At 36.3% G+C, this 26,440-nt stretch overlaps 1 protein-coding gene across 6 annotated transcripts in view; it reads right to left on the bottom strand.

The window, feature by feature from the left end:
• The window catches only part of RABGAP1 (RAB GTPase activating protein 1), a 156,967-nt gene that overhangs the window by 65,365 nt on the left and 65,162 nt on the right, over positions 1 to 26,440 (bottom strand). For all 6 annotated transcript variants that reach the window (XR_012382200.1, XM_073905768.1, XM_025888529.2 and 3 more), the window contains 3 exons: positions 22,058 to 22,232; positions 18,394 to 18,487; positions 13,970 to 14,120 (listed from right to left, as the gene is read on the bottom strand). Coding sequence is in view for 5 of the 6 variants with exons in the window: in XM_073905768.1 (XP_073761869.1) it covers positions 13,970 to 14,120; positions 18,394 to 18,487; positions 22,058 to 22,232 (420 nt within the window). In the remaining variant the exon portion in view is untranslated. The remainder of the gene's footprint in view (positions 1 to 13,969; positions 14,121 to 18,393; positions 18,488 to 22,057; positions 22,233 to 26,440) is intronic.

Here is a 26,440-nt window from a genome sequence, read left to right on the forward strand (position 1 = left end):
TCACGATTCCCTGGATATTGGCTAATTTTAAGAAAGATGACAAAAATAACAAGCAAACTTAAAAATCAGTTTTTCAAGAGAAAAAATAAAGAAAACCTCACCCATTCTGAACACTGAGGAAACAGCATACAAGCACACTGTTCCTGTATTCAGTGCTACCCTAGAGTTTTGAGATGCCATTTCTTGCTTTTAGTTTACTGAGAAGCAGTGCACAAAAATATACACAAAAGGTGGACAAGTAAATAAACCCATTTCACTCAGGATTCAAAACTATAAGAAGTTTCCTGTTACAAATCAGCTTATGTATCTTAGAATAAACAATCTCATTTGTGCCTATTTAAAACAATGCAAGTTGGAATTATATTGTGGGATATATTATACTGTATTGGGATTATATTCTGGCATTCTAGAAAGATGGCACACCTGGGCAGGGATACGTGTTATGTGATCCAATTTTCATTTTTTTGTTTCACACACATGCCTCCTCACTGCAAGCAAATGGTCCCCCATAATCAGAATTCAATTAATTATATCTTAAGAGCTAAAACACTCCACTTATTATAGGAAGGCAACACTAAAAAACCTATTGAGCATAAGCTTGATAGCTATATTTGACAGATCTTACTAGAAAACATGGCTAAGTGTGACATATAGAAAACCCATGGCACTGACCACCCAACTCATTCAAATCCTTGGTCTTACATTACTAAGCCTCTTACCCTGTTTCATCATCTCTAAGATGAGGATCATACTCCCTATTTCACAGAGTTATTGCAAAATAAAGGAGACAGTGTACACATACAAAAGGCTTACCAATATTTAGCACATAGTGGGTATATAACTTTATTCCCTTTCTTCTCCTAGAACTAAAATACCCTTCCTAGGTAATCTGTGTTTTTCTGCCAACCACGTTTGCACTGCTTGAGGATGGGGTCCTCTGATTCCTAAAGTGCCTCTCTTATTGTGACTGCCCAGTTCTGAGGCACAACAGAATATCCAACAGTTATTTGGATATTTTGCTGTCACACATTCCTCAAATACACTGAGGCTATACATACGTAAGGCAGTAAAAGTATCTATAAAGAATGAATGATGATATGCATCAATTATTCCCTCTACACTAATAATTTCTCTGCCTATGTCTCCAGCCCTGACTTCACTCCTGAGCATTCTTTCCCATTTACAATTTGCCTGCTAGCCAATACATCTTCCACCTGGATGTCCTGCAGACTTCACCCACAGCATGTCCAAAATAAAATACATTTTTCTCAACAAATTGGCCTCTTTTATCTTTTTCCAACACTTTTATTTTGTCCAGGCACTCAGGTAAGAAACTCTGGAATCATCTTGACCACTCTCTCCCCACTCAATGTACTACTCTTACTCACCAGGTTCCTGGCAATCTATATCTACAGTGGCTTTCAATTCATTTTAATACTTTAAGGCCATCATTAAATATTGTCTGGGCTTGTAATCTTCTTCATTTTTCGATCTATTCATTTCTGCCTAAACATCTAATAGTATATGCTTTATTATGGTATCCACAGCTCAATAAAAGTCAATGGCTCCCTAGTGCCTCTCCAATCTAATCTCCCTATTCCACACCACCCCCCACACATCCTGCCCTCCAGACAAACCAGGTTACTCACTATTCTATACATCTGCCACACACTTTGTTTTTGAACTCTCACTGTTTGAGTGCTTAATACTGAATGAAAAAAGAAATGATTTCTGAGAGTTCTATTTCAATAAACAGAAAAAACATTTACCAAAGTCAATAGTACAAGCTCTTCTAACTACTTGTGAAGTTTGTCATGTAACTTATTCTCCATTTCGGGTGTCTCATGTATAAAACTAGACAGTTATGCTGATTAAAAAAAAGACATTACATTGGTTAATAACTTGAAAGAATTAAAAATGTAATAAAAACACAAGCTGTTACATTACTACCACTAGTATAGTAATAGTTCTTCCAACTTCATTTCCATTTTAGTAAAATCACTTGGAGCTATAATCAAAATATTCATATAGGAAACCTAAAACAACAAAAAGCTTGTGAGCGACACTTTACCAAATCAGTCAAGAGTTAAGTGTTTTGTTTCAGATTAAAGAAAAACGTTTTCCTCAAAAGAAAAACATTATTAAGGACATAAAGTGGCAATAAATCTACATCCTCAACAAAAATCTATACAGGGGCGCCTGGGTGGCACAGTTAAGCCTCTGACTCTTGATTTCTCGGCTCAGGTGGTGATCTGGGATATTGAGATTGAGCCTGGGGGGTTAGGCTCCCCTCTCAGCATGGAGTCCGCTTGGGACTCTCTACCTCCCCCCTGCTCTTCCCCCCTGCATTCTCTCTCTAAAATAAACACATAAATTTTTTTTAAAGATTTTTAAAATTTATTTATTCAACAGAAAGATAAGAGAGCACAAGTAGGCAGAGCGGCAGGTAGAGGGAAAGGGAGAAGCAGGCTCCCCGCTGAGCAGGGAGCCCGACATGGGGCTCAATCCCAGGACCCTGGGATCATGACCTGAGCCGAAGGCAGCCACTTAACAACTGAGCCACCCAGGAGCCCCAAATACATAAATCTTAAAAAAAAAATCTATAGGGGTCCCTGGGTGGCTCAGGTCATGATCCCGGGGTCCCGGGATTGAGCCCTGCATCGGGCTCACTGCTCAGCGGGAAGCCTGCTTCTCCCTCTCCCACTCCCCCTGCTTGTATTCCCTCTCTCGCTCTCTGTCAAATAAATAAATAAAATCTTAAAGAAAAATCTATATATACTTCCCTTTTAATTTTTTAAGTTTTTATTTAAATTCTAGTTAGTTTACAGTATAATATTAGTTTTAGGTGTACAATATAATGATTCAACATTTCCATATAAGATTTGGTGCTCATCACCTATTTAACCTATCCCCCTTCTTCCCCACCTCTAGTAACCATCAGTTTGTTCTCTATAGTTAAGAGTCTGTTTCCTGGGGCACTGGGTGGCTCAGTCATTAAGTGTCTGCCTTCAGGTCAGGTCATGATCCCCAGGTCCTGGGACTGAGCCCTGCATCAGACTTCCTGCTCAACAGAGAGCCTGCTTCTCCCTCTCCTGCTCCTCCTCTTTGTATGCTCTGTCATATAAATAAATAAAATCTTTAAAAAAAATAATGCAATCTCATGATATATTTGTGGCTTTTGGGTAAAAAAAATAGTATTTCTGTATGTGTATATATCTATCTATATATATATATATGATTGGAAGGAAACACACTGGAAATCAACTCTACTTTTTAGTGGATCGTGGGTGGGATTACAAGAGATTTTTTATGTTTTTCTATATTTTATGAATTTCCCAATTTCTTTGTACAGTTGACCCTTGAACAACATGGGTTTAAACTGCACAGGTCCACTTATAAGTGAAACTTTTCGACAAATACTGCAGTACTGTAAGTGTATTTTCTCTTCTCCTTATGATTTAAGTAATTCTTTTCTCTAGCTTACCTTACTGTAAGAATACAGTATTTAATACGTATAACATACAACATATGTGCTAACCAACTGTTTATGTTATTGGTAAGGCCTCTAGTCAACAGTAGGCTATTAGTAGTAGAGTTTTGGGGGAGTCAAAAGTTATATGTGGATTTTCAAATGTGGGGCGGGGTCATTGCCCCTAAGTTGCATGCTGGTCAAGGGTCAAATGTACATTTTTATAATCAGGTTTAAAAAAACATCGAGGGGCGCCTGGGTGGCTCAGTCGTTAAGCGTCTGCCTTCGGCTCAGGTCATGATCCCAGGGTCCTGGGATCGAGCCCCGCATCGGGCTCCCTGCTCAGCAGGAAGTCTGCTTCTCCCTCTCCCACTCCCCCTGCTTGTGTTCCCTCTCTTGCTCTATCTCTGTCAAATAAATAAAATATTAAAAAAAAAAAACATTGAAAATAATATATAACATGTCTCTTTCGGTAAAGCTAACAAAAACTCTGGCCACGAGATGTCCTCCCAGAGCCGCACTGAATGGATGATACCAGGTTTAAGTCACCTACTTCATGGGACTTCGTTTCACTGGTCCTTATGTCATCACAGCAACATTCTTTCAGACAGGCTTCGATGCTCAATTTAACTCAAAATGGACCCTCAGAGCCCTGGTTAAAAATTCTTACAGAATGAGAATATAACTGGATGAACCATGTAAAATGGCCAATACATAACCATTTCTGGTTAAATAGTTTCTGATCTACAAAACTGGAAACTTTTTTTTTTTTTTAAAGATTTTATTTATTTGAGAGAGAGAATGAGAGAGAGAGAGAGCATGAGAGGGGGGAGGGTCAGAGGGAGAAGCAGACTCCCTGCTGAGCAGGGAGCCCGATGCGATGCGGGACTCAATCCTGGGACTCCAGGATCATGACCTGAGCCGAAGGCAGTTGCTTAACCAACTGAGCCACCCAGGCGCCCAAAACTGGAAACTTCTATATGGTTCAATCTAATACTAAAAAATGAAAGTGACAGAACTAAAAAGGAAATAAGGCAAAAAGAGGAAACATGAAACAGAAAAGGGAAATGACTGCTCAAGTTGTATTTATTTTTTTCTCAACCTATTCAAGTGGCTTAAGTATTACAGAGGAGAAAGGATCAATCTCAGTTCTTCAAATTCCTAAGATTCACTTCTGGGCATTATCTACTACTTATTATTCTGTAAAAATAAGTTTTAAGTGTTGATTTATTTAATTAACATATTACTTAAATGCAGCTGATAGGGGTGTATTTGTACCAATGTCATTCCAAAACCAATCTGAGGTCCTTGACTTATCATCTTTTAACTCTTCCCTCTCCCACATTCACTCAATCACCCAAATGTCAAGTATTTCCGAAACTTCTCTCAAATAGTATCTTTCTCTATCTGTTATGCCACTACTCCAAATCACAATCATCTTTTGCCTCAATTACTAACAGGTTTTGCTTCAATTAATCTTACTCCATTCAAACTCAAGTAACTGGAATGACCATTCTAAAACTAATAATGATAATACAAATAACAACAATAACTAAGGAATAATTTACACTTACTATGGGCTAAAATTGTACCTAGTGTTTTCACACATTATCTAAGTTCATTTAACAGCTCTACAAATAAGGTACTATTGTCATATCACTTTACAGATAAAGAAACAAAAGTCTAATGTAATTTATTGCCCAATGTTAATGCCTTAAATACAATAGGAAGAAGGATTTGAATCAAGACAATCTGCCTTTAGACAATACTCTAACCCACTTTGCATACTGCCTTCTAATGTTTCAATGACTTTCTATTGCTAAAAATCTCAAATATGCCTTATTTAAGCTTTCAAAGATCCAGCCCCTATCTATCTTTTCTGGCCTCATTTCATTCTACATTCTATGAAATTGCCAAGCTCTCTCTCACCCTTGAGCATGCATTTTTCCCACTGACTTCTAACATCACACATGCCATGCAGCACCTTATCGCACCACAACAATCCCCTTCCCTCAATAATTTCTGAAAAAGAGACTTTTTTGAATCCTTAGACTGAAAAGTTCTTGTCACGTGCCACATGGCAATATCTATTTTCTCTTCTATAACTCTTATATAATTTTATTAAATGGTTAGTTAATTATTTCCCTCATTAGACTATAGTCGCTCTCAAACCAGGGAGCAGATACATTTTATTCATGGGCATATCCATGAAACCTAGCACAGGGCTGACATAAAGTAGGCTTTCAAAGGTATTTATGGCTGACTAAACAACAAATGCCTAATAAAACAACAGGCAATTCTGCTTTTAGATGGGAAGATGTTTCAAATAAAACCCTACTATAATAACTGTTTAATTCACCTATTAGGTTGATGTATATGAAATTACCTAACTGTAGATTAAAAATTATCAAATATCAGATATTTTAATATGATCAAGCCTATTATGTTTCCAGTCTTATAATTCAGGAAACCTTTAGAACTCCCTGGACAGATACAACTTACAGCAACTCACTAGAGGGGACATGACATTACAGAGATGGGATATGGAGACTTGAAATGATTTTCACAAATAACAATTTGAGAAAAACTTGTCTTAGTCCATTCAGGTTGTTGTAACAAAAATACCACAATGACTTATAAAAAACAGAAATTTAGCACAGTTCTAGAGGTTAGGAAGTCCAAAATCTAGGTGTTGGCAGATTTGGTGTACCATGAGGACCCATGGCCATGTACTGCTATGTCCTCATAAAGCAGAAGGGGTAAGGTAGCGATCTGGAGTCTTTTTTATAAAGATACTGATTGCATTCTTGAGGATTGCTCTCTTTCAACCTACTAACCTCCTAAAGACCCACTTCCAAATACTATCAGGTTCTAGGGGTTAGGATTTCAACATATAAATTTTAGGGGGACATAAACATTCAGTCTATAGCAGACCAACTACAGCAACTGCTATATGAGAGCACACAATATAGTTCTTAAAAGTGTACTCAAAACCCATTTTCCTATAGAAACAGATAGCAAGAGTACTCAGCTGTGAAATCATGCGCTATTTTGGGGGGCAGGACTCAAACATGTCACATATTTTCAAGCTTAAAGGACGATCATCCAATTACTTTAGCAACCTAATGTCAGAGAAGAGGAGGTGAATGGCCACAAGTGCAGAACGCATTTGAGTTCATAAGCTGATGGCAGGGCTGAAACCAGTACTCAGGCTTCCTAACTCTATGGTCAGAGCTCTTTTTGCTAAATTGACCCCTTTTTTGCTTGGTACCTACAGGCAGGTTCTATGATTATATATTATTGAATCTTTTACTATTAACAAATCTATTAAAGAGATAATTTTAATTAAAACCAAAAATCTGAATGACAATATAACTAGATATTTAAATTATTTTTCCAGACTGGTAAAATGTGGCTGGGCCTCTAGGACTTCCCTCGGACAGACAATTAAAAAATGTAAATATTGGTTACATGGACTTGTCACTAGTTTAGATTTTGCATAAAAACTTGAAATTCATAACAAAAGATTCTTATCACTGAACTTTATCAATGAAATCACTACAAAAACAAAAGCAAACAGGTTTCAGAAAACACAAGGCTGACTGGATGAAAGGAATGAGAACCATCAGAATATGTTGTTATTTCATTATTCTTTCATTAAAAGGATCCATTAAGGAAGCAATTTTGACATAAATCTTTGCTACTAAGCAAAAAAACAAACAAAAAAACTAGAATCACTGACACACAAGGTGAGAAATAACCAAAAGGAAGGGCCAAAGGCTGATTCTGGAAGTTGGAAACCAGAAAGTGTCTCTATTTTCCCTCATTTATTTGCTTCACCAGACCCAAACAGCTATAGGTCTTACAACTGGGGGTCAGAGGGGCCATGGGAGTCCCTGCAGCTTGCTTATTAGGGTTCCTTCCCAATGAATCTGACAAGTTCTCTCTAGACACCAGGGCTGAGGAACCTTTGGTTAAAGGCCAGAAAGAACAGAAAACAAAGAATTTAGGAATATTTGGTCTGCAGAAATTTATTCCATGAAGCCAAGGGTAGTTCAATATCAAGTCTATCATAATGTTGATAATTTGTAAAAATCATATTAAGGGCTAAAAAAACCTCTTGATAAAATTTAGTACACATTCTTAATAAAATCTTCAAAGCCAAAGATGGAAGAAAATCACTTAAAATAAAAACTATTTACAAAAAAACAAAAATGAACAGCATGCCTTCCAAAAGACTGAAAAACTAAAACCACCTTAATTTAAGAACTCAATAAGGATGCTAGTTATCACCATCATCACTTAGCATTGTCTTAATGCTTCTTTTTTCTTTTTAAGATTTTATTTGACAGAGAGTGAGTGAGCATGCGTGCGTGCATGCGCGCGCACGCGCGCACACACACACACACACACACACTCATGCACACATGGGGGGCACGGGCAGAGGGAGAAGCAGGCTCCCCACTGAGCAGAGAGCCCAATGCAGGGCTCCATCCCAGGACCCTGGGATCATGACCTGAGCTGAATGAAGGCAGATGCTTAACCGACTGAACCACCCAGGTGCCCCTGTCTTAATATTTCCAACATATAAACAAAACAAAGAAAATGTAATAGCCTGCAGAAACAGTGAAAAAAGAAGTGCAACTGTTTTTGCTGCTGACATAATTACATACCTGAAAATCTCAAAAGATGCTAGCATAAAATTAGGAGAACTAATCAAAATATCAAAAGGCAGAAGGATAGGGAATAAAAAAAAGAACCAATGTCTATTCTCTTTTGTAGCAATTAGCACCCTGAAATAGAAAGGAAAAAAATACTCCATTTGCAATAGCAAGAACACTCTAGGATAATTATTAGGAATAAATTTAACAAAAAAGGCACAAGATGTAAAGGAAAGCAACTCTAAAGTCTTTAACAGACATAAAAGTGGCAAGACATACCATACTCTTAAAGACACTATAACAATGTAATTTATAGCCTAAATTAATATGTAAGTTAAATAAAATTCAAATTAGAATCCTCACACAACCTTATAGGGAGGTAGTGGTGGTGAGATTGAAGAAAATGATTTTAAGGTTTGTATGAAAGATTAAATATGTAAGAATATATAAGAAAAATATGGGATAAGAAATAGTGAAAAAAGATTTGCTTTACCAGATATCAGAACGTAACTTGAAGCCTGTTTAACCAAGACAGTATTGGCAGAGGAGTACACAAACAGATCAATAAACAGAAAAATCCAGAACTCAATTTCAGTATATGTAAGAATTTCAGATCTAACAAAGATGGTATTCTATTCAGTAGGAACACAGGAGTAGCACAACTAGTTCTCCACCAGGGAAAAATTAAAATTGGGCCGCTATCATATGCCATGTACAAAAATAAATTCCAGATGGATTAAAGATATAAATATGTAACACATACAATAAAAATCTTGCAAGAAAATCTTAGAAACTGCACTTAACAAAACTTAAAGGTAGGAGACCTTAACCGAGACACAATTTTCTACATAAAAATTGAAAACGTTTTGTGTGGCATGAAACCATCAATAAAGTCAATAAAGAATGAAGATAAAGGATTAATATACATAATAGAGAATACTTAGAGAGTTATTTTTTTTTGGTAAATAATTTTTATTTTATTTAAGTGATTTTCTTCCACCTCTGGCTTTGAGATTTTATGTTTAATAAAGATAAAGAGGTAACTCACAGAAGAGCAAATCGCTCAAATTTACTGGTAGGCAGAGAACTGCAAACTGAAGATATGCTGGTATCACTCACATCCATTGACAGCAAAAAATTAAATACAATTACTGGTAACTAATACTGTTTGGGATGTGGGGCTACAGATACTTTGCTACACTGCTGGTGAACTATGAACAGTAATAGCCTTTCAGAGAACCAAACTGGATATAAGTAAATTAAATATAAAAATTAAATAATCAGTTTAAAAAACATGTAACCCTTTGATCCAGCAATCATACTCCTGAGATTCTATTCCATAAAAGATTTAGAACACATATAAGGATGTTTGGAGAGGCTAGAATCTGGAAACAAAGTAAATGCCTACCAAGAGAAGATTAACTGAATAAAAATCTACACATAAAAACAAGCATGTTTATGTGTCCACATGAAATTCTGTATGAGTACACATATGGCTATATAAAAAAATTTTTATTTAAGTTCAAGGATAGACAAGTAGGGAGAATAATGGAAAAGAACCAGCTTTGGAGTTGTTCCTGAGTTCAAATTCTGCCTCTATCATTTATTTACCTGCTGAATGACTGCAAGCAAATTCCTAAGCTTCACTGAACCTCTGCTTCCTCATTTCTAAAATGGAAATAGTAATTACCACTTCATGGGGATTTTCTTAGAATGACATAATGACTATAAAGTGCTCAATTCGGCAGGTGACACATGTGCTCAAAAGGGGCAGCTATTATTATACTTTTTCCTTCTTGAGATGAAAAAGCAAAAAACAAAAACCCCAAACAAACATAAAAAAAAAGAGTGCCTCCAAACTCCATTGCTTTCAGAAATAAGAAGCACCTTGGGGTGCCTGGGTGGCGCAGCTGGTTAAGCATCCAACTTTTGATTTCAACTCAGGTCATGATCTCAGGGTCACTGGATGGAGCACCACGTCAGGCTCCTTGTTCAGCAGGGAGTCTGCTGGAGATTCTCTCTCCCTCTGCCCCTCCCCCTCCACATGCTCTTGCTCTAACACAAAAATAAATCTAAAAAAAACCCTTAAAAATATATATACCTATGTATTTTCTATTACTGAAAGGCCTTTGTCCTTGGATTACAAAATTCACATGGGAAAAATCCTATATATATCCCATTATAAGTCAAGCTTGACAAAGCAAGATGATGATGAAGACATTCATCAGTTTTGTTTTCATGTTAATTTTTTTTGGGGGGGCTTCACTCTATAAATCAAGTCACTTTTTGTCCTGTCTTAAATTTAGTCTTTGAAGAAGCTAAGCAAAATAAACCTCTAGGGGGGCCTGGGTGGCTCAGTCAGTTAAGCATCTGCCTTCAGCTCAGGTCCTCATCTCAAGGGCCTAGGACCAAGCCCCATATGGGGCTCTCTGCTCAGCAGGGAGGCTGCTTCTCCCTCTCCCTCTGTGCTCTTTCAAATAAATAAATAAATAAATAACCCTCTAAAGTAATATTACAGGTGAAATTTCAGAATATAAAGCATGTATCTGGCAAAGAACCCATGTCCAAAATAAAAATGTAATACATATATATAAGTAAATATTATTGTCAATACATGTATACTAATATGTACAAATCCTGCTATTTTAGTCCATCTGGACTGCTATAACAAATACCACAGACTGGATGGCTTGAAAACAGCGGAAATTTATTGCGCATAGTTCTGGAGGCAGGAAATCCACGATCAGGGTGTGAATATGGTTGGGATCTGATGATAGACCCTCTCCTTCATTGCAGGCTACTGACTTCTTGCTGTGCCCTCAAACGATGGAAGGTGGCGAGGGAGCTTCTGGACCCTCTTTTATAAGGGTGCTAATCACTATTATGAGACCTCTGTAATCATGACCTAATCACCTCCCAAAATCCCCATCTCCTAATACTAACATCATCACTTTGGAGATTAAATTTCACCACATGAATTTTGAGGGAGACAAACATTCAGACCATAACATTTGCTAAATGCAAGAATGCTCATAGCAGCGGGCGCCTGGGTGGCTCATTCGGTTAAGCGACTGCCTTCGGCTCAGGTCATGATCCTGGAGTCCCGGGATCGAGTCCCACATCGGGCTCCCTGCTCAGCAGGGAGTCTGCTTCTCCCTCTGACCTTCCTCCCTCTCGTGCTCTCTAGCTCTCATTCTCTCTCTCTCAAATAAATAAATAAAATCTTAAAAAAAAAAAGAATGCTCATAGCAGCTTTGTTCATAATGGCTAAAACTGGAAAAGAACAAAGCAAAACCAAACATCTGTAACAGGAGAATAGATTTTTTTCAAGTGTGACTTATTCATACAGTGAAATACTCTCAGCAATTAAAAAAATGAAAACAAAAAAAAAAAAATGAAGACGCCTTCTGATACACTCCCAAAATAGAATGATCAAAAGAAGTCACATACAAACAAGGACATGCTGCACAACTGTATGATTGCATTTAAATGAAGTTCAGGAACAAATGAAACTAATGGTAGGGAAAGAAGAGTCAGAATAATGGTTATTCAGGGCAGAGAAGGGGTGGTTATGACTGGAATGCGACAGAAATAACTTTTTGGGGTGCTGGGTATATTCCTCTTAGTAGTAGTCACAGCGGTGTATTTATATGTAAAATATCACTGAGTTGTATACCTCAAAGTTGTATATTTTAGCCTATATAAATTACACCTTGGTGTGAAAATAAACTTTAAAAATTTTAAAGTCATTTTTCCCCTAAAAAAATTTCAGAACAAAATTTAAAATGTCAAGTACCATTCCTATACAACAGTCACTGTTATTTTCAGTAAGGCTGAAAAGAAAAGCAATATAAACTTACATTAATAATACTACAGTGTAAAACAAAAAGAAGCATTCACCAATATTATATGGTTAAATAATTTGTATTTTCTGATCATCTACCAGCAATTAATTAATTAAATCTTCTTTTTTTTTTATTTGACAGAGAGACACAGCGAGAGAGGGAACACAAGCAGGGGGAGTGGGAGAGGGAGAAGCAGGCTTCCCGCAAAGCAGGGAGCCCGATGCGGGGCTCGATCCCAGGACCCCAGGATTATGACCTGAGTCGAAGGCAGATGCTTAACGACTGAGCCACCCAGGTGCCCCTAAATAATTAAACATCCATGAGAAATCTTTTTAGGTTCTAGCCACCCACAGAGTAGAAGTTTAATGTGAAATAAAAAGCACATGACACCAGCATATATAAGACATTCATCAAATACATCAGATTTTGCTAATAAAGTGATCTTTTACACATCATATAACTACCAGGTTCCTATTCAAGAACCACCATTTTCATGGAACCAGAAAAACTGGATAGTTCATATCTTTAAAAATTATCTGTCTGAAAAGCCACACCAAAAACATTTAAGAAACGATTTTTGACAAAGTGTTTCAAAGGACTTCAAAAGAAGATCTGGAAAGACAGAGATATAACTGAGAATTATTTATCCAAAATATAATTTGCCAGCAATAGGAAAAAAAAACAAAAAAACAACCAAGTAGGTGTACCTTCACTAGCTATACCTGTTACGTATCTTCATTCTTCGATGCCTCCATTCATACTACAAGTACAATGCTCTTCCATCCGTCCACGGCTGGGGAGCTCTTTTCTGGAACTGGTCTTAAATGTTACATTACTTATTACATTACTCTCCTGTTCTCCCAAGCTGAATTAATCACTCCTTCAATGGCTCCCACTGCTATTTCAGGCCATCCTATGACTTGTGTCTATTGTAATGACAAATGATTGCTTTGTGTTTCACCTCCTAGCTCCTGCACTGAGGTTGTAATGAGCACTCAATAAATGCTGTTTGAACAATGACAGCAACATAATGTAGGAAATCAGAATATTAGTTCTTCAAAGAAAAAAAAATCTGTCTAGAAATAAAATGATGACAACAGCAATATTTTGATCAAGTAAAAGTCATTTTCTGGTGAGAAAAGGTCCAATTTTGTGTTCAAATGCTGTTCTTCCCCTACAAGTGTTTTTTAAAGTAATAGTTTTATGGAGATATTATTCATTTAAGGTTCTAATATATCTTTAAAAGAAGGCCACCTTTTGTCACACTGAAAAATACTGATGTTTTATTGAGGGTTCTGAGCAATTCATTCAAAACCCAGGTCTGGGACTGGAGAAACTGCTTTCCAAAGATAAATACTTCAAGAATGTGAGAAAACAACAAAAATTAAAACCACTGAGATGGGTGCAAAGGCACAAAGCATCATTGAATCTTGAAGAAAATTAATTTCAATTCTTGTATGCTGTACAGAGAACAGTTTTTATTGCTTTGCTTATAAAACCTTGAGGAATGTATGCACTTGAAAAAGGGATACTATAAAAAATGAGAATTCTTCATCTTAGAGGAATGAGCTAAAAGGGAATACAATCGAAGAGAATAAAATCATGTTCTTCCAATTGTAGAAACTAGAACTAAGCCTTACCTACAAAGAACACATTTCTGTGAAGTGTGAAAACAATTAAAATAAACAAAAGGAAGTTTTTCATACTGCAAAGCACGAATGATCTAAAAATACAGTTATGTTCAAGAAGGATTTAGCTATCCAATGAGTAGAGGACATCTTTTACCTCTGAGGTGAAGCCAATCAAGAAAGAAAACCTTTTTCCTTCTTTTCTGTGCCAACACTAGAAACAACTTTGGGCTAGAAGTGTATTTAAAAGTTCTATTCTTATATTAGATAAAGGAATTATAAAAAGTTCCCTGAAATCAAATAGCCACAACAATCTTTTCCTAACAAATTTTTAAAAGGATTAATGCTGAATTATCAGCTCCTTACCTTTGTAATGAGAATTCGGTATTTTTCTACCAGGTGGTCGTTGTTGTGACAACCTGCTAGCAGCTGCCAGACTTCTCCTCGCAGAGCTTCAGGAACACCGCTCCTTACTAAGGATGACAACTGCTTTGGTCTCACACTCAAATTGAGATGCCTAAAAATAAAGCCATAATCTGTAAGTGTATTATTTTTTAAAAATCTTATTTTGGGGGCTCCTGGGTGGCTCAGTCGGTTAAGCATCTACCTTCAGCTCAGGTCAGGATCTCAGGATTCTGGGACTGAGCCTACACAGGGCTCTCCGCTCAGCAGCAAGTCTGCTTCTCCCTTGCCCTCTGTGCTCTCTCGCTCTCTCTCAAATAAATAAAATCTTCAAAAAAAAAAAATCTTATTTTTAAGTAATCTCTACACCCAATGTGGGGCTCAAACTCACAACCCCAAGATCAAGAGTCACACCCTCCACCGACTGAGCTGGCCAGGCACCACTAAACAGTGTTATTTTTATGAAAACTAGACTAAATGATTTTTACAGACTTAATAAAGGTAACATATTAATAAAGAAAAAAAATAAAGCTGTTGAAATAGATGTGGCCAAGATAACTAAAAGATTGGGTGGTGGAAAGAATTGTGCAGACCATTTCCTAACTATCTTTAAATTATTGCTCTATTTTTATTTTTTTAAATAAAAATCAAAACTAGAAACTATAGCTTCATGGTTGTGGCTTATTTAAGAAAAACACAGCAAAACCCCAATCAGCGGACAGAAAGCCAAAGATAAGAGCTTGGCCCTACATCAAAATTCACAAATGAATTGTGTATTTATATGTCCTAAGTTAAAATTAAGTTAAAATATTTAAAATAAATATAAAAATAAAGCTTTTAGCATTTTTTATGATACCTTGCTTCAAGTAACATTTTTGAATGACTATAAGAAAGTTTCTACTGTACTATTATAACATCAAAATAAGTTATTAAAGTCTTTGAGCTTCATTTATCTAATCTATAAAATGGGGAAAATAAAACTTATCTTGAATTGGTACCAATTTTTTTTAATTTTTCTTTTGGATTTTATTTATTTGAGAGAGAGACAAAGAGAGTGAGAGAGAGCACAAGTGGGGAGGGGAGGGAGAAGCAGGCTCCCCGCAGAGCAAGGAGCCTGATGCGGAACTTGATCCCAGGATCCCAGGATCATGACTTGAGCCGAAGGCAGACACTTAACCAACTGAGCCACCCAGGTGCCCGAATTGGTACCAATCTGTAAAGTGATTTACATATAATCTTATTTGATCTTCACAATAACCATCTGAGGTAGGTGTTAGTATTTCCAGTTTTACCGATGGAGAAAGAAGTTCAGGGAAGTCGATTAAATGACTCAGGCAGTCCTCAAACTCAGATCAATAAATATTCTGTTGGATTTCATGGCTGCTTTGTGTTTTGAAAGCCACCATTACTGAGTCAGTAATGCAGAATCCTGACCTGGAAAGGCTTCTGTGACTACCAGATTTAAACAGAAGTTACTGATACAAAATGACCACTCTAAAAATACAAAAAGGACTCAGACTTTTCTCAAAACATTCCCAGAATTCTAAAGAATAATGCACAGTACATTTAAAAATGGTTAATTCTGTGATGCTAGTACCCTAATGCAGTAGCTATAGACAATTCAATATGGTTTTGTCTTTGCTTGGAAAAATATATACATATAAAAGTTGAAGGGTTGGGAGCAGAAAGAACAAAAGCAATTGTTACTTAATTCAAGGATTGGTGCACTATGGCCTGTGGGCCAAATCTGCCCACCGCCTGTTTCTGTAAAGCAACTTTTACTGAAACACAGCCTTTTTAAATTGTTTACATATTGTCTATGACTGCCTTTGCACCACAACAGCAGAGTTGAGTAGTAGTGACAGAGACTACTGGGCCACAGAACCTAATATTTATGACCTATATATATTTATGGCCTAAGTATTTATGACCTGGCTCTTTACAGAAATAATAAACCTAACCCTAGGTTTATAATGCTAATCCTAGCTTAATTTATATTGGTAAAATTATTTTCAGAATAATTTTATGTCACTGATTGTATTAACTTCATTTACCCTCAACATACTATTTTATACCAACATTAGTTCTCTTATCCACTAAGAGTCACATTAAAATGTACTTGGAGTGGGGCGCCTGGGTAGCTCAGTTGGTTAAGCAACTGCCTTCGGCTCAGGTCATGATCCTGGAGTCCCTGGATCGAGTCCCGCATCGGGCTCTCTGCTCAGCAGGGAGCCTGCTTCTCCCTCTGACCCTCCCCCCTCTCATGTGCTCTCTCTCTCTCTCAAATAAATAAATAAAATCTTTAAAAAAAATGTACTTGGAGAATTAGAGCTCAAAGGTACTATTACTAATACTGCCACTAAAATCTAATGTGGAGTTAAATAAACCAACTTTAGGCTTAGACTTGCCTGTGTTAAAAATTTTAGGTCTGCCATTTACTAACCAGAATTGCTGACTAAATCTCCGAGCCAGTTTCCTCATCTATATAAAAAGATACTAGTTCATAAGGCTGTTATAATAGCTGAAATCAAGCACATAATTTAGCACAATGCCTGGCATATGGTAAATTCATTAATTCTCACTACTATTACTACTAGTACAACATCCATTATTTTTAACTCACAATAATTTGAATGGTAATTTTAAAGACTTGTATATTTTGTAAATGAAGAAACAGAAGAGTTAAGTGACTTGCCCAAGACCATACAGCTTGGACGTAGGAGAGGTAGGATTTGAAGCCAGGTTTACTAGGCTCTAAAATTCCATGATATTGCAATGTTTCCTACCTACAGAACATATATAATAATGATGGGAAAAAAGATGAAATGAATTAAAGAAGAGAAACAAACTATATTATTATTTCTGAAGACAGGACCCAAATCAGTGAAAACATTTTTAAACACTGTAAAGAAACATGTAGACTCAGTTAATGTATTTGAGGAAGTGGAAGAAAGACATAATATAAATGAATGAATGAATCAATAAAATTTGGTAACAAATTCCAAGCAATTGTATAAAATGGTGGTGAGTTCATCTAATAAAATCTAGAGTCTAAATGCTGTATCTCAATGATTTTAAATATACTATTATGTAACCATGTCAAGATTCAATTACATTTCTATTTTAGAGCAGAAACCTTTTTAGACAGATGAAATGCCTGCCAGCAGCAGTCCAAACACTCCAAATTCACTGAACTGAAAATATAATTGTGATGAGAGCATCAGCAGGTTTGTCTCACGACTGCTATAGGAGTACCAAAAGTAAATGAGGACTATATCCTGGGGGGGGGGTGAAGGGGCTTTTGCAGAGTTCATTTACTAAAACCACTTGTATAAAGACAAACCATGCTTTGGTTTGCATTCTCCTCCTGTACACATTTGACATTTCCCGATGTGGAGCACGTTTCACCAAAAGTGTAAAGCACTGTGGGAGTGCTAGAAGCAGATGTATGCCCATTTGTAGTCCCATCCCTTAAGGACATGGAAGATTTTTAAATGCTGAAGCACAGTTTTCTAAGAATAGAGTGAAAGGCTTCAACTGTTAAATTTTCTGAGAAAAATTAGACCCCAAAGTAATAGGCCCATGGGGAGCTTACATGACAACCCTAACAACCAGCATGTCAGAAATAGAGAAGTGCTCAGATCACTTTCAAGCTTTTTTTCTCTGCAGCATATAATGGCATCCTACAGAGAGGAAAAAGGAAACTACATAAATGTCTCACCAACCCGACTTAGCAGAGTGTCTCTGGTTTCATTAAGAAATACACCAGAGTGTATCCTTTCTAGACAGTCTATAGGATAGTGCTTCTTAATATTGTTGTCAAGCTATCTCTAGAGCTGAGAATTTCTCTTGACAAGAAATTCCTGAGTTTTACAAGTGTCAGTAGGAAAAGTAATTGTTAGAGCAGTCAATATACAGCATGTTCATAACACTCTGCTCTGTCACTTTAGGTACATAATACAGATAAGGAAAAAAATCCCACCTGAGGTCTCTACTGTGGCTCTACGCATTGTGTGAGCATCTTCCAAACTTCCCTGATTATTGTGTACTGTCTTAATTGCTGTGTATTATCTCAACCAGTCAGTGGTTCCTAACCACGTCAATAAAAAGGAGCTCTTGCCTGATTTATTCTCTCCATACATTCCATGTTTGAATTAATATTTTCTGCAGCAATGAGAATTTATTAGGTTTCTGATATTCTGAAAGGTGATTTCAGATCTTCACTACTTACCCTTATAAATCTCTAAAAATAGAGATTCTAGAACACAAACCCCATACTTTGGGGTTCCAAAATAGAACAATTCCAAAATTGAATATTGTAGTTAGGGGTAGATATCCTACCCATAAAATGAGAATTACAGAGGAAAAGGAGAACTATTCTAACTTACCATTTTGACAGCAGTTCTCCCCATGTTTCAAGAATTTTTCCTGCACATTCTTTGGATACATCACCAAATCCACTCAAGAGAGGTTCATCATTATCTTTAATAAATAAAACACATAAAAAAGGATAACAGAAGTGGCTATGCCAGCCAGAAGAATGAATGGAAACATAACAGTCAAATTTGAAAGATTTTACTGGGAGCATAAAGTCGTAAGTTCTATTTCTCTCTTTTAGCATTCAGATATAAATACAAAGAAAATAAAAATGATCCTAGGTACAAGGATCTGGCTATGATCTCTTTATTTCTCTTTTGCTTTCCATAGAGTCCACATTATGTTAACTGTGGAAAAGAGCCATTTCTAAGACTCAAAATATGGTATGTTCTTTTTTCTTTTCCAAAGCAAACAACTTTATCCAGGAAAATATATAGCAATCTTGTTTACCACAGTTAAAAAAAATTACAAACCACCTAAGTGTCCAACAATAGGAGAGCAGCAATAGGAGGCTGATTAAATTATGATATATGTTTATAATGTAATTATGTATTGATATGTGTTTACATTAGTAATCTGGCAAAATGTCACATAAAATAAAAATCAGGAGCTAATAAATCTTCATTATGATCAAAACAGTCTGGAGCAAATTATGCTAAGACATTAACAATTACAATCTCTGAGTGATGGAGTTATGATTTCTTTCCCCCCTCCTTTATGTTTTTAGGACTCTAAATTTTCTACAATGACATATATTTATTACAGAATGCACAAAAATATTAAAAAAGACCAAAATGAGTCATTTCAAACTTCACTCTCGTAATTAAGTAAACTCAAATAAGAATTTAAAGATTTTAAGATAGTGAAAAAAGTGACAACGATAAAGGCCTGTAAGAGGAATTTAAAAGTGTAACGAAAGGAGGAAACATGGACTAAGATATTTACGTAATCAATCCTCTTTTACTGGACACTTGGGGAGTTTTCAATTTTCTGCTACAAATAGTATCAGGATGAACATAACTCTTGTTTTCACTGGACATATGCCCAGAAGTGGACTTCCTGGGATATTTTGAAGCTTACTGACAAACTGCCTTCCAGAATGGCTCTACAATTTATTTCCACTAATAGGGGACAACGGTACTTCTTTCCAAGTATCCTCACCAATGCTATTTCTAAGTCTTCTGGCTTAACCTGCCTAAACAAAGTTTGGATCTTTATACCTTTAATGATTACATCATGAACATCTCTACTAGCAACAGCTCAGAAATCCATGACACTTACTACTTCTTTACATTATAATGGCTTGGACATTAGCATCGGTTTTGATGGTGAGATAGGGAAGACACAGACAGAATATAAGTGAGACTTCTTTTGGGACAAATGGGAGACAGAATAAATAAGGAAAAGAGAAAGGCTCGAGGGCATGAAGATAAACTTTCCCAACTCTGCTCTTTTGCCAGAATTGGCCCTACTTTCTAAGCTTCAAGCAATTCTCTACTCATTCAATTATCAATACAACACAACAACTCTTTGGGGAATAGCAGCTATAAAAAATGTACTAAAATATACCAGAGATGACAATTCCTTTAAAGAGAGATGACAATTCCTTTAAAGAGATTAGGAAGACCTGTCTTATCAAATTCTCTTTTACTCTTTTGGATGCTTTCAACATATCTTGACAGTAGCAGTTTGAAATATGTGTTTAGAACTCCACCTACCTAAAGCAGGGGTATGGGTGGGGAGGGAGCAGGCAACCTGTTTCAGTCTGAACACCTCCCCTTTATACCTGCTGGCTTCCTGCCCTGGGAGCACAAATGTCCTATGGATAAGGAGCCTCTCCACTAGAGGACTATAGCCATTTCTTTCTAGGGAGCAAACACATAACAGAATGGGTCTCCCTGGTCCATATAGTAGGTTAGAGAATGAAAAGATGGAAAGACTACACAGCTTTCTTCAGCCCCATGGTCCTCTCATTAGCCTTTCACTATGGGAATGGATCGGGGGGGGGGGGGTAACCTATCGTACCAGTATCTCCTGAGCATCTACTACACACCAGGAATTGTGTTATACACTAGGGAAACAATGTGGGCAAAAAAAGACACTTTTGTCCTTTACAGAACTTGTGTTCTCGTGTTCCCTAACTCTCCCATGGTCTGCTATTGGTCCTTATCTCTCCTAGTTAACACCTGTTACTAGAGGCCCTCTGAACTCCTCAATTCCACTGAAAACTGTATGCCTGCCATAGATTAGATTTAGACATTAGTCCGAATGTTATCCTTCAGTTGGGCCCAAATTTCTTTGTAACAGGTAGATATTCTTTAAGATCTGCAGCATTCAGATTCAGCATTTGACCATTCTCTGGTTTCATAAAAATAGTGTCTTTCTCAGTTTATGGGGGTTTTGTTTTTACTGCTGAGTTTAAGGGGAGAAGAGTTCTTTATTACTTGCTCTTCCATCTTAAGATGTTGACTTAGAAGGTAAACTACAAGTCTCAAAACTACTATAGAGCAGTCTCAAACAGTGAGAACAATTCCACTTTCCCAGCTTTAACACATGACTTAATTGGTTCTGCAGGAAGACTTTAAATTGTATCTCTAACTTCTCCCAAAACAATGTATGTGCTTTCTTTGCACTTCAAAATGCTTTATATGAACTAAATGCACCAAGATGATTACAAAAGAGAGCTCAGACTAACTCTCAGAACTGGATAAAGATCCTCCTTGCTTATTTCTAGTTGTGTGGCCTTGGGCAAATTCATTTTTCTGAGATACCATTTCCTTATGTGCAAAATAAGGATAATAGAAATCTTGTTCTTCAAAATTTTTGTGAGGATTATATAAACAAAATATTATTTTACTTTAGAAACAAACTTTAAAAGTCCCAGCTCAAAAACTACTTGTCATGATGTCCTACCACATCTCCCCACAATGAAAAATGGATTCTCCTCTATGAATTTTCAGAACACTTTCTGTGAACCTCACATAGACACATGCTTCATATGACCTTCTATCATAATCAGCTTTTTTCCTCTTTATAAAAAGTCCTGGTACAAAATTATAGGTTAGAAAATGCTTCCCAAACTTTTGCTTTTCCTGTGCTGCTCCTCTCCACTTCTCACTTCTATATAGTAGCTTTAAACAGAGACTGACAGATTAGTTAATGGATATAACCATTAAAAAAAAAAAGAGGAGAAAAAAGAGAACTGGATGATTCCTAATGTTTATCAGTGTGAAAATCCAATAATATATAAACATAAATTTGTATATTTAAATACTTATATTTTGTGAAAGAGTCATGTGTGGAAGCCACATTTTGGCAAGTGAAATTGTCCCTGTAAAATGAACCAGTTGAAATGGGAACATTTATTTAGGTGGAAGCTATGTCAAGTTTGCTCTAAAAATGTGCTAATACACTAAGCTAGCACATGCGGATTGTTTAAAAAAAACACTAATTATAAATCTCATTTTTTTCCAACTTGATTACAATTATCTTAAAGAAGGTCCTGTGCTCATCATTTTTGAATCTCCCATGGTCCTTTGCATATAGTACATTCTCATAAGTATTTACTGAAAGAATTCCAAATGCTATGTCACAGTATCAATTCCCTCATAAAATTATAATGGTGTGCATGGTGTACCACCCCATAATAGAAATTAAGCTCTCCCTACAATTTACCTTCCTCTTCATCATCTTCTGGAGGAGAAGGTATCATTGAACTCTGAGATCCAGACTGTGGCAGGCGAATTGAGGGACTGGCTGTAGTTTTCCTCCTCTCTCTCTCTGATTCACTTTCCAAGCACACAACTTCATATAAAGTGTCAGTATTGTTCTTTCTCTCCTTCTGCTTTATCTTGAAGATGAAAAAATATTATTTACTAAGTGGTACAATTATTTTTCTAATTGAGCACTACACTTCTGATTTCATACAGGATGTGAGAATAAAAAGGTATTACTTTGAAATGTCTACACTAAATGTAACCTTTTCTTTTTTAAAGATATCATTTATTTATTTGACAGAGACGATGAGAGAGGGAACACAAGCAGGGGCAGGGGAGAGGGAGAAGCGGGCTCCCCGCCAAGCAGGGAGCCCAACGCGGGGCTTGATCCCAGGACCCTGGAATTATGACCTGAGTCGAAGGTAGACGCTCAACAACTGAGCCACCCAGGCGCCCCTAAATGTAACCTTTTCTAAATAGAAAAATATACGTTTAGACTTAAAAATCCACAGGAAAATAGGCTAGCAGGACTCTAATTCTGCAGTTTTATTTAAGTTTAGTTTAAGAAACTATCGATGAGGGGAGCCCCTAGGTGGCTCAGGTGGTTAAGTGTCTGCCTTCAGCTCAGGTCATGATCCCATGGTCCTGGGATCAAGCCCTGTCTTGGGCTCTCTGCTAGATGGGAGTCTGCTTCTCTCTGCCCCTCCCCCTGCTCATGCTCTCTCTCACGTGAGCTATCAAATAAATAAAATCTTAAAAAAAAAAACTATCCCTGTAAAAATGTTTTTGTTTTTTTTTAATTTTTTTAGAGAGGGAGAGAAGATGGGGAAGGGCAGAGGGAGAGAGAGCGAGAGACTCTTAAGCAGGCTCCTCACCCAGTGCTGAGCCCGACGTAGGGCTCGTCATGACTCTGAGATCATGTCCTGAGCTGAAATCAAGAGTCAGATGCTTAACTCAATGAGCCACCCAAGCACCCTGAAAAAAATGTTTTAAAATATTCTAACACAGTTTAGGACTAAGAGAGTCCTTTTATTTCCACGCCTCTTCCCACTCCTTTAGCTTAATTAAAGCAGTATAGGGAACTTTTCTTTAACTGAAAGCTATGACTGGGGCTGGGGGGTAGAGGTGAGTGGCAAAAGAGATTAATGAAATTCATAAAAATTTTGTATCTCAAATTGGTTTGTATTTTGAGGCAAACACATAGCAGTTTGAATTCACCTAAATTAAAAATTAAGGACCAAGAATATAAAACTTTTCTAGTACCAAATTTAAATATATTAATATTCCACATCACAGCCAGTTTAAGAAGGGGGAAAAAGAGTGAAAGACAGAGCAGGAAGAAAAAGCAGAATTATAGGAAAAGACAGAAAGACAACTAGAAATGTGGCTACACCAATGAGAAAGATGTACAAGCATAAAGTAAAAATACAGAAAGAGAAGGGGGGATTAAAATGCTCATTAGGTACAAAAATATCAGGCAGAGTGGATTTTATCATCTGAATGTTCATGTAGGTTCTTAAAAAAATTATCCCAATCCTGGAAGACCAAAGTTAGTGGCAACGTGTGCTTCCTTTCAATATCATCCTGAAACGCTGCTTAATATAGGAGTCGGTAAACCTTTCTGTAAAGGGCCAAAGAGTAAATATTTTAGGCTCTGTGGGCCACTAGTCTGTCACAACTACTCAACTGCCACGATGGTGCAAAAGCCCCCATAAACACTAAGTGAGTGAGTGTGGCTATATTCCAAAAAAACTTTATAAAAACAAAGGCCAGGCCAGATTTGACCCACATACTCTAGTTTGCCAACTTTGTTTTAACATGTCCACCTAAGGATTAATTTTCTAGATGAATAAACAATTTTGACTTAGCTACTTACTATTAAAGACCCAGACTCTATGAAGTTATATATTAACCTATAGATTTGTATCCAATAGATAGGCAAATGATTTGTCCAGTAGAAAAGATAACCCAAACTTACCTTTAAGACATTAGCCAGTTTTATTTCTGATCTAGCAATCTTGTTCTAACATTATTTTTTTTTTAAAAAAGGACTATATCGACTCAATTTCCTCAAATATGTAGAGCCAGTTTTACCATCTTACTGGCTCCCTCAATATTTAATGAATTGAATTAAAAATCTATGACATATGTTCATTCTAAATTTTAATTATGTTTAACTTTTAAGTATTACACTTTGATAGGGAATAGGATTTCCTTTTTTCATGTTACAAATTACTGTCTGAAACAGTTAATTACTATCTAAAAGAGTTCAAAGATCAATAACTCTTTACTTAAAAAAAAAAAAATTCTCAGAGACTATGTAAATGTGATAACCATTGCAGCTCACCTAGAAACTCTTCCCCGAGTTATACTGCCCATACGAAAACTGCCTTTTGAAGTCAGATAAACATAGTCATGAACTGAACCCTGCTTATAAGAATGCCAGCTATTAAAAATGATATACATTGTTGAAGCTGGGAAACAGTACATGGGGGTTGATTATACTATCATTTTTATTTCTGTGTGTTTGAATGTTCTGTAATAAAAAACTTTTGAAAAATCACTCTTGAAAAACATAGACTTGAATAAACGGAAAGATACCATGTTCTTAGATGACTAAACATAATAAAGATGTCAGTTCTCCTTAGTAAAAATACCAATTTTTTCCTAGAGCTACAGAAGTTGAATCTAAAGTTTACATGAAAAATAAGAATATCCGGCAAAATCCACAAAAGAACTGGGGAGGTAAGGTAGCCCTATCAGGTATTAAAACATATTATAAAGTCTACATAATTAAAAGTGTGATATTGGTGCATGAGTAATCTAAAAACCCATGAAAGAGAACATAAAAGCCCGAATAAAGTCCAAACATACAAGAAAATGTGATATATGATAAAAAGTGGCATCTCAAATCACTGGGGGAAAAGTTAGACTATTCAATGAATGGCTTTGGGACAAGTAGATGGCCATTTGGAAAAAGATTAAAGCAGACCCATACTTTACACCATACACCAGAATAAAACACTAATGAGTAAGATCTAGAAGTAGAAAAACAAAACCATATAAGTAATAGAAGAAAATGTGTAAATTTCTTTATTATTGGGTGTAGGGAAAGTATTCCTAATTATGACTCAAAATCCAGAAGCTTTAAAGGAAAAACCTTGATAAATTCAAGTACCTAAAAATATAATCATTATGGCAAAAAAAGCTGAAAAGATTCATCATAATTTAAGTCACAAGACAAGTGACAAACCAGGAGAAATATTTGCAATTTATATCTCAAAGGGTTAATCTCTCAAATACAGAAAAAGCTTCTAAAAACTAAAAGGAAAAAGGCCAAAACCAAAAAGCCAAAGATATGAAGGATAGTTCAGAGAAAAGGAAAGTCAAGTCACCCTTAAACATACGAAAAAAGGCTTGTTTTCATTCCCCAAAGGATAAATTAAGACTACCATCAGATCCTTAAGTTTCATAACATACTCTTGACAAGCCTGTGGAGAAACAGGTACTCTCATATCCTGTTCATCTCTATGATTACAACAGTGAGAAAAGGAAATCTGGCAAATATAACAAAATTACATATGCAAAATTATCTACTCTAAGATGCACTTTCATTAAATCAAAACATATGCACAAAGTTATATACATTATTTGGAATAGCAAATGATTAAAAAAAATCCAAAAATCCATCAATAGAGGACACTTAAAAAATCACAAATCATGATTCATCCAAACAACAAAGTACTATGTAGCCATTAAGAATGAGGAAGATCTCTATGAAATGATATGGAATGATCTGCAAGATGTAGTAAGTTAAAAAAACAAGGTGCAGGACAGTACATAGGCTAGTTTGTATTTAAAAAAGGGAGTTAAAGGGGTGCTGGGTGGCTCAGTCATTAAGCGTCTGCGTTCGGCTCAGGTCAAGATCTCAGGGTCCTGGGATCAAGCCCCACATCGGGCTCCATGCTCAGTGGGAAGCCTGCTTCTCCCTCTCCCACTCCCCCTGTTTGTGTTCCCTCTCTCACTGTGTCTCTCTCTGTCAAATAAATAAATCTTTTTAAAAAGTGGGGGGAGTTAAAAATACATAGGAGTATTTTATTATTTTCCCAAAAAGAAACATTGGGACGATAACCCAGAAACCACTAATAATGGTTACCTATGGGTTTGGATGGAGAAACATGAATGAAAATTAAGACTTCTGAGTACATTTTTACATAATCTTGACTTTTGTACCACTGTATATATTTTAAATATTCAAAAAATTAAACCAAATAAAAGACCCAAAGTCCTCAAATTGAAAATATGGAAACAAATGAACCTCACTATGTGTCAAATGGTAACG

Source organism: Callorhinus ursinus, unplaced genomic scaffold, assembly GCF_003265705.2.
Source record: "Callorhinus ursinus isolate GAN/ISIS: 27379988/994484 unplaced genomic scaffold, GSC_fseal_2.0 scaffold24, whole genome shotgun sequence".
NCBI lineage: Eukaryota > Metazoa > Chordata > Mammalia > Carnivora > Otariidae > Callorhinus > Callorhinus ursinus.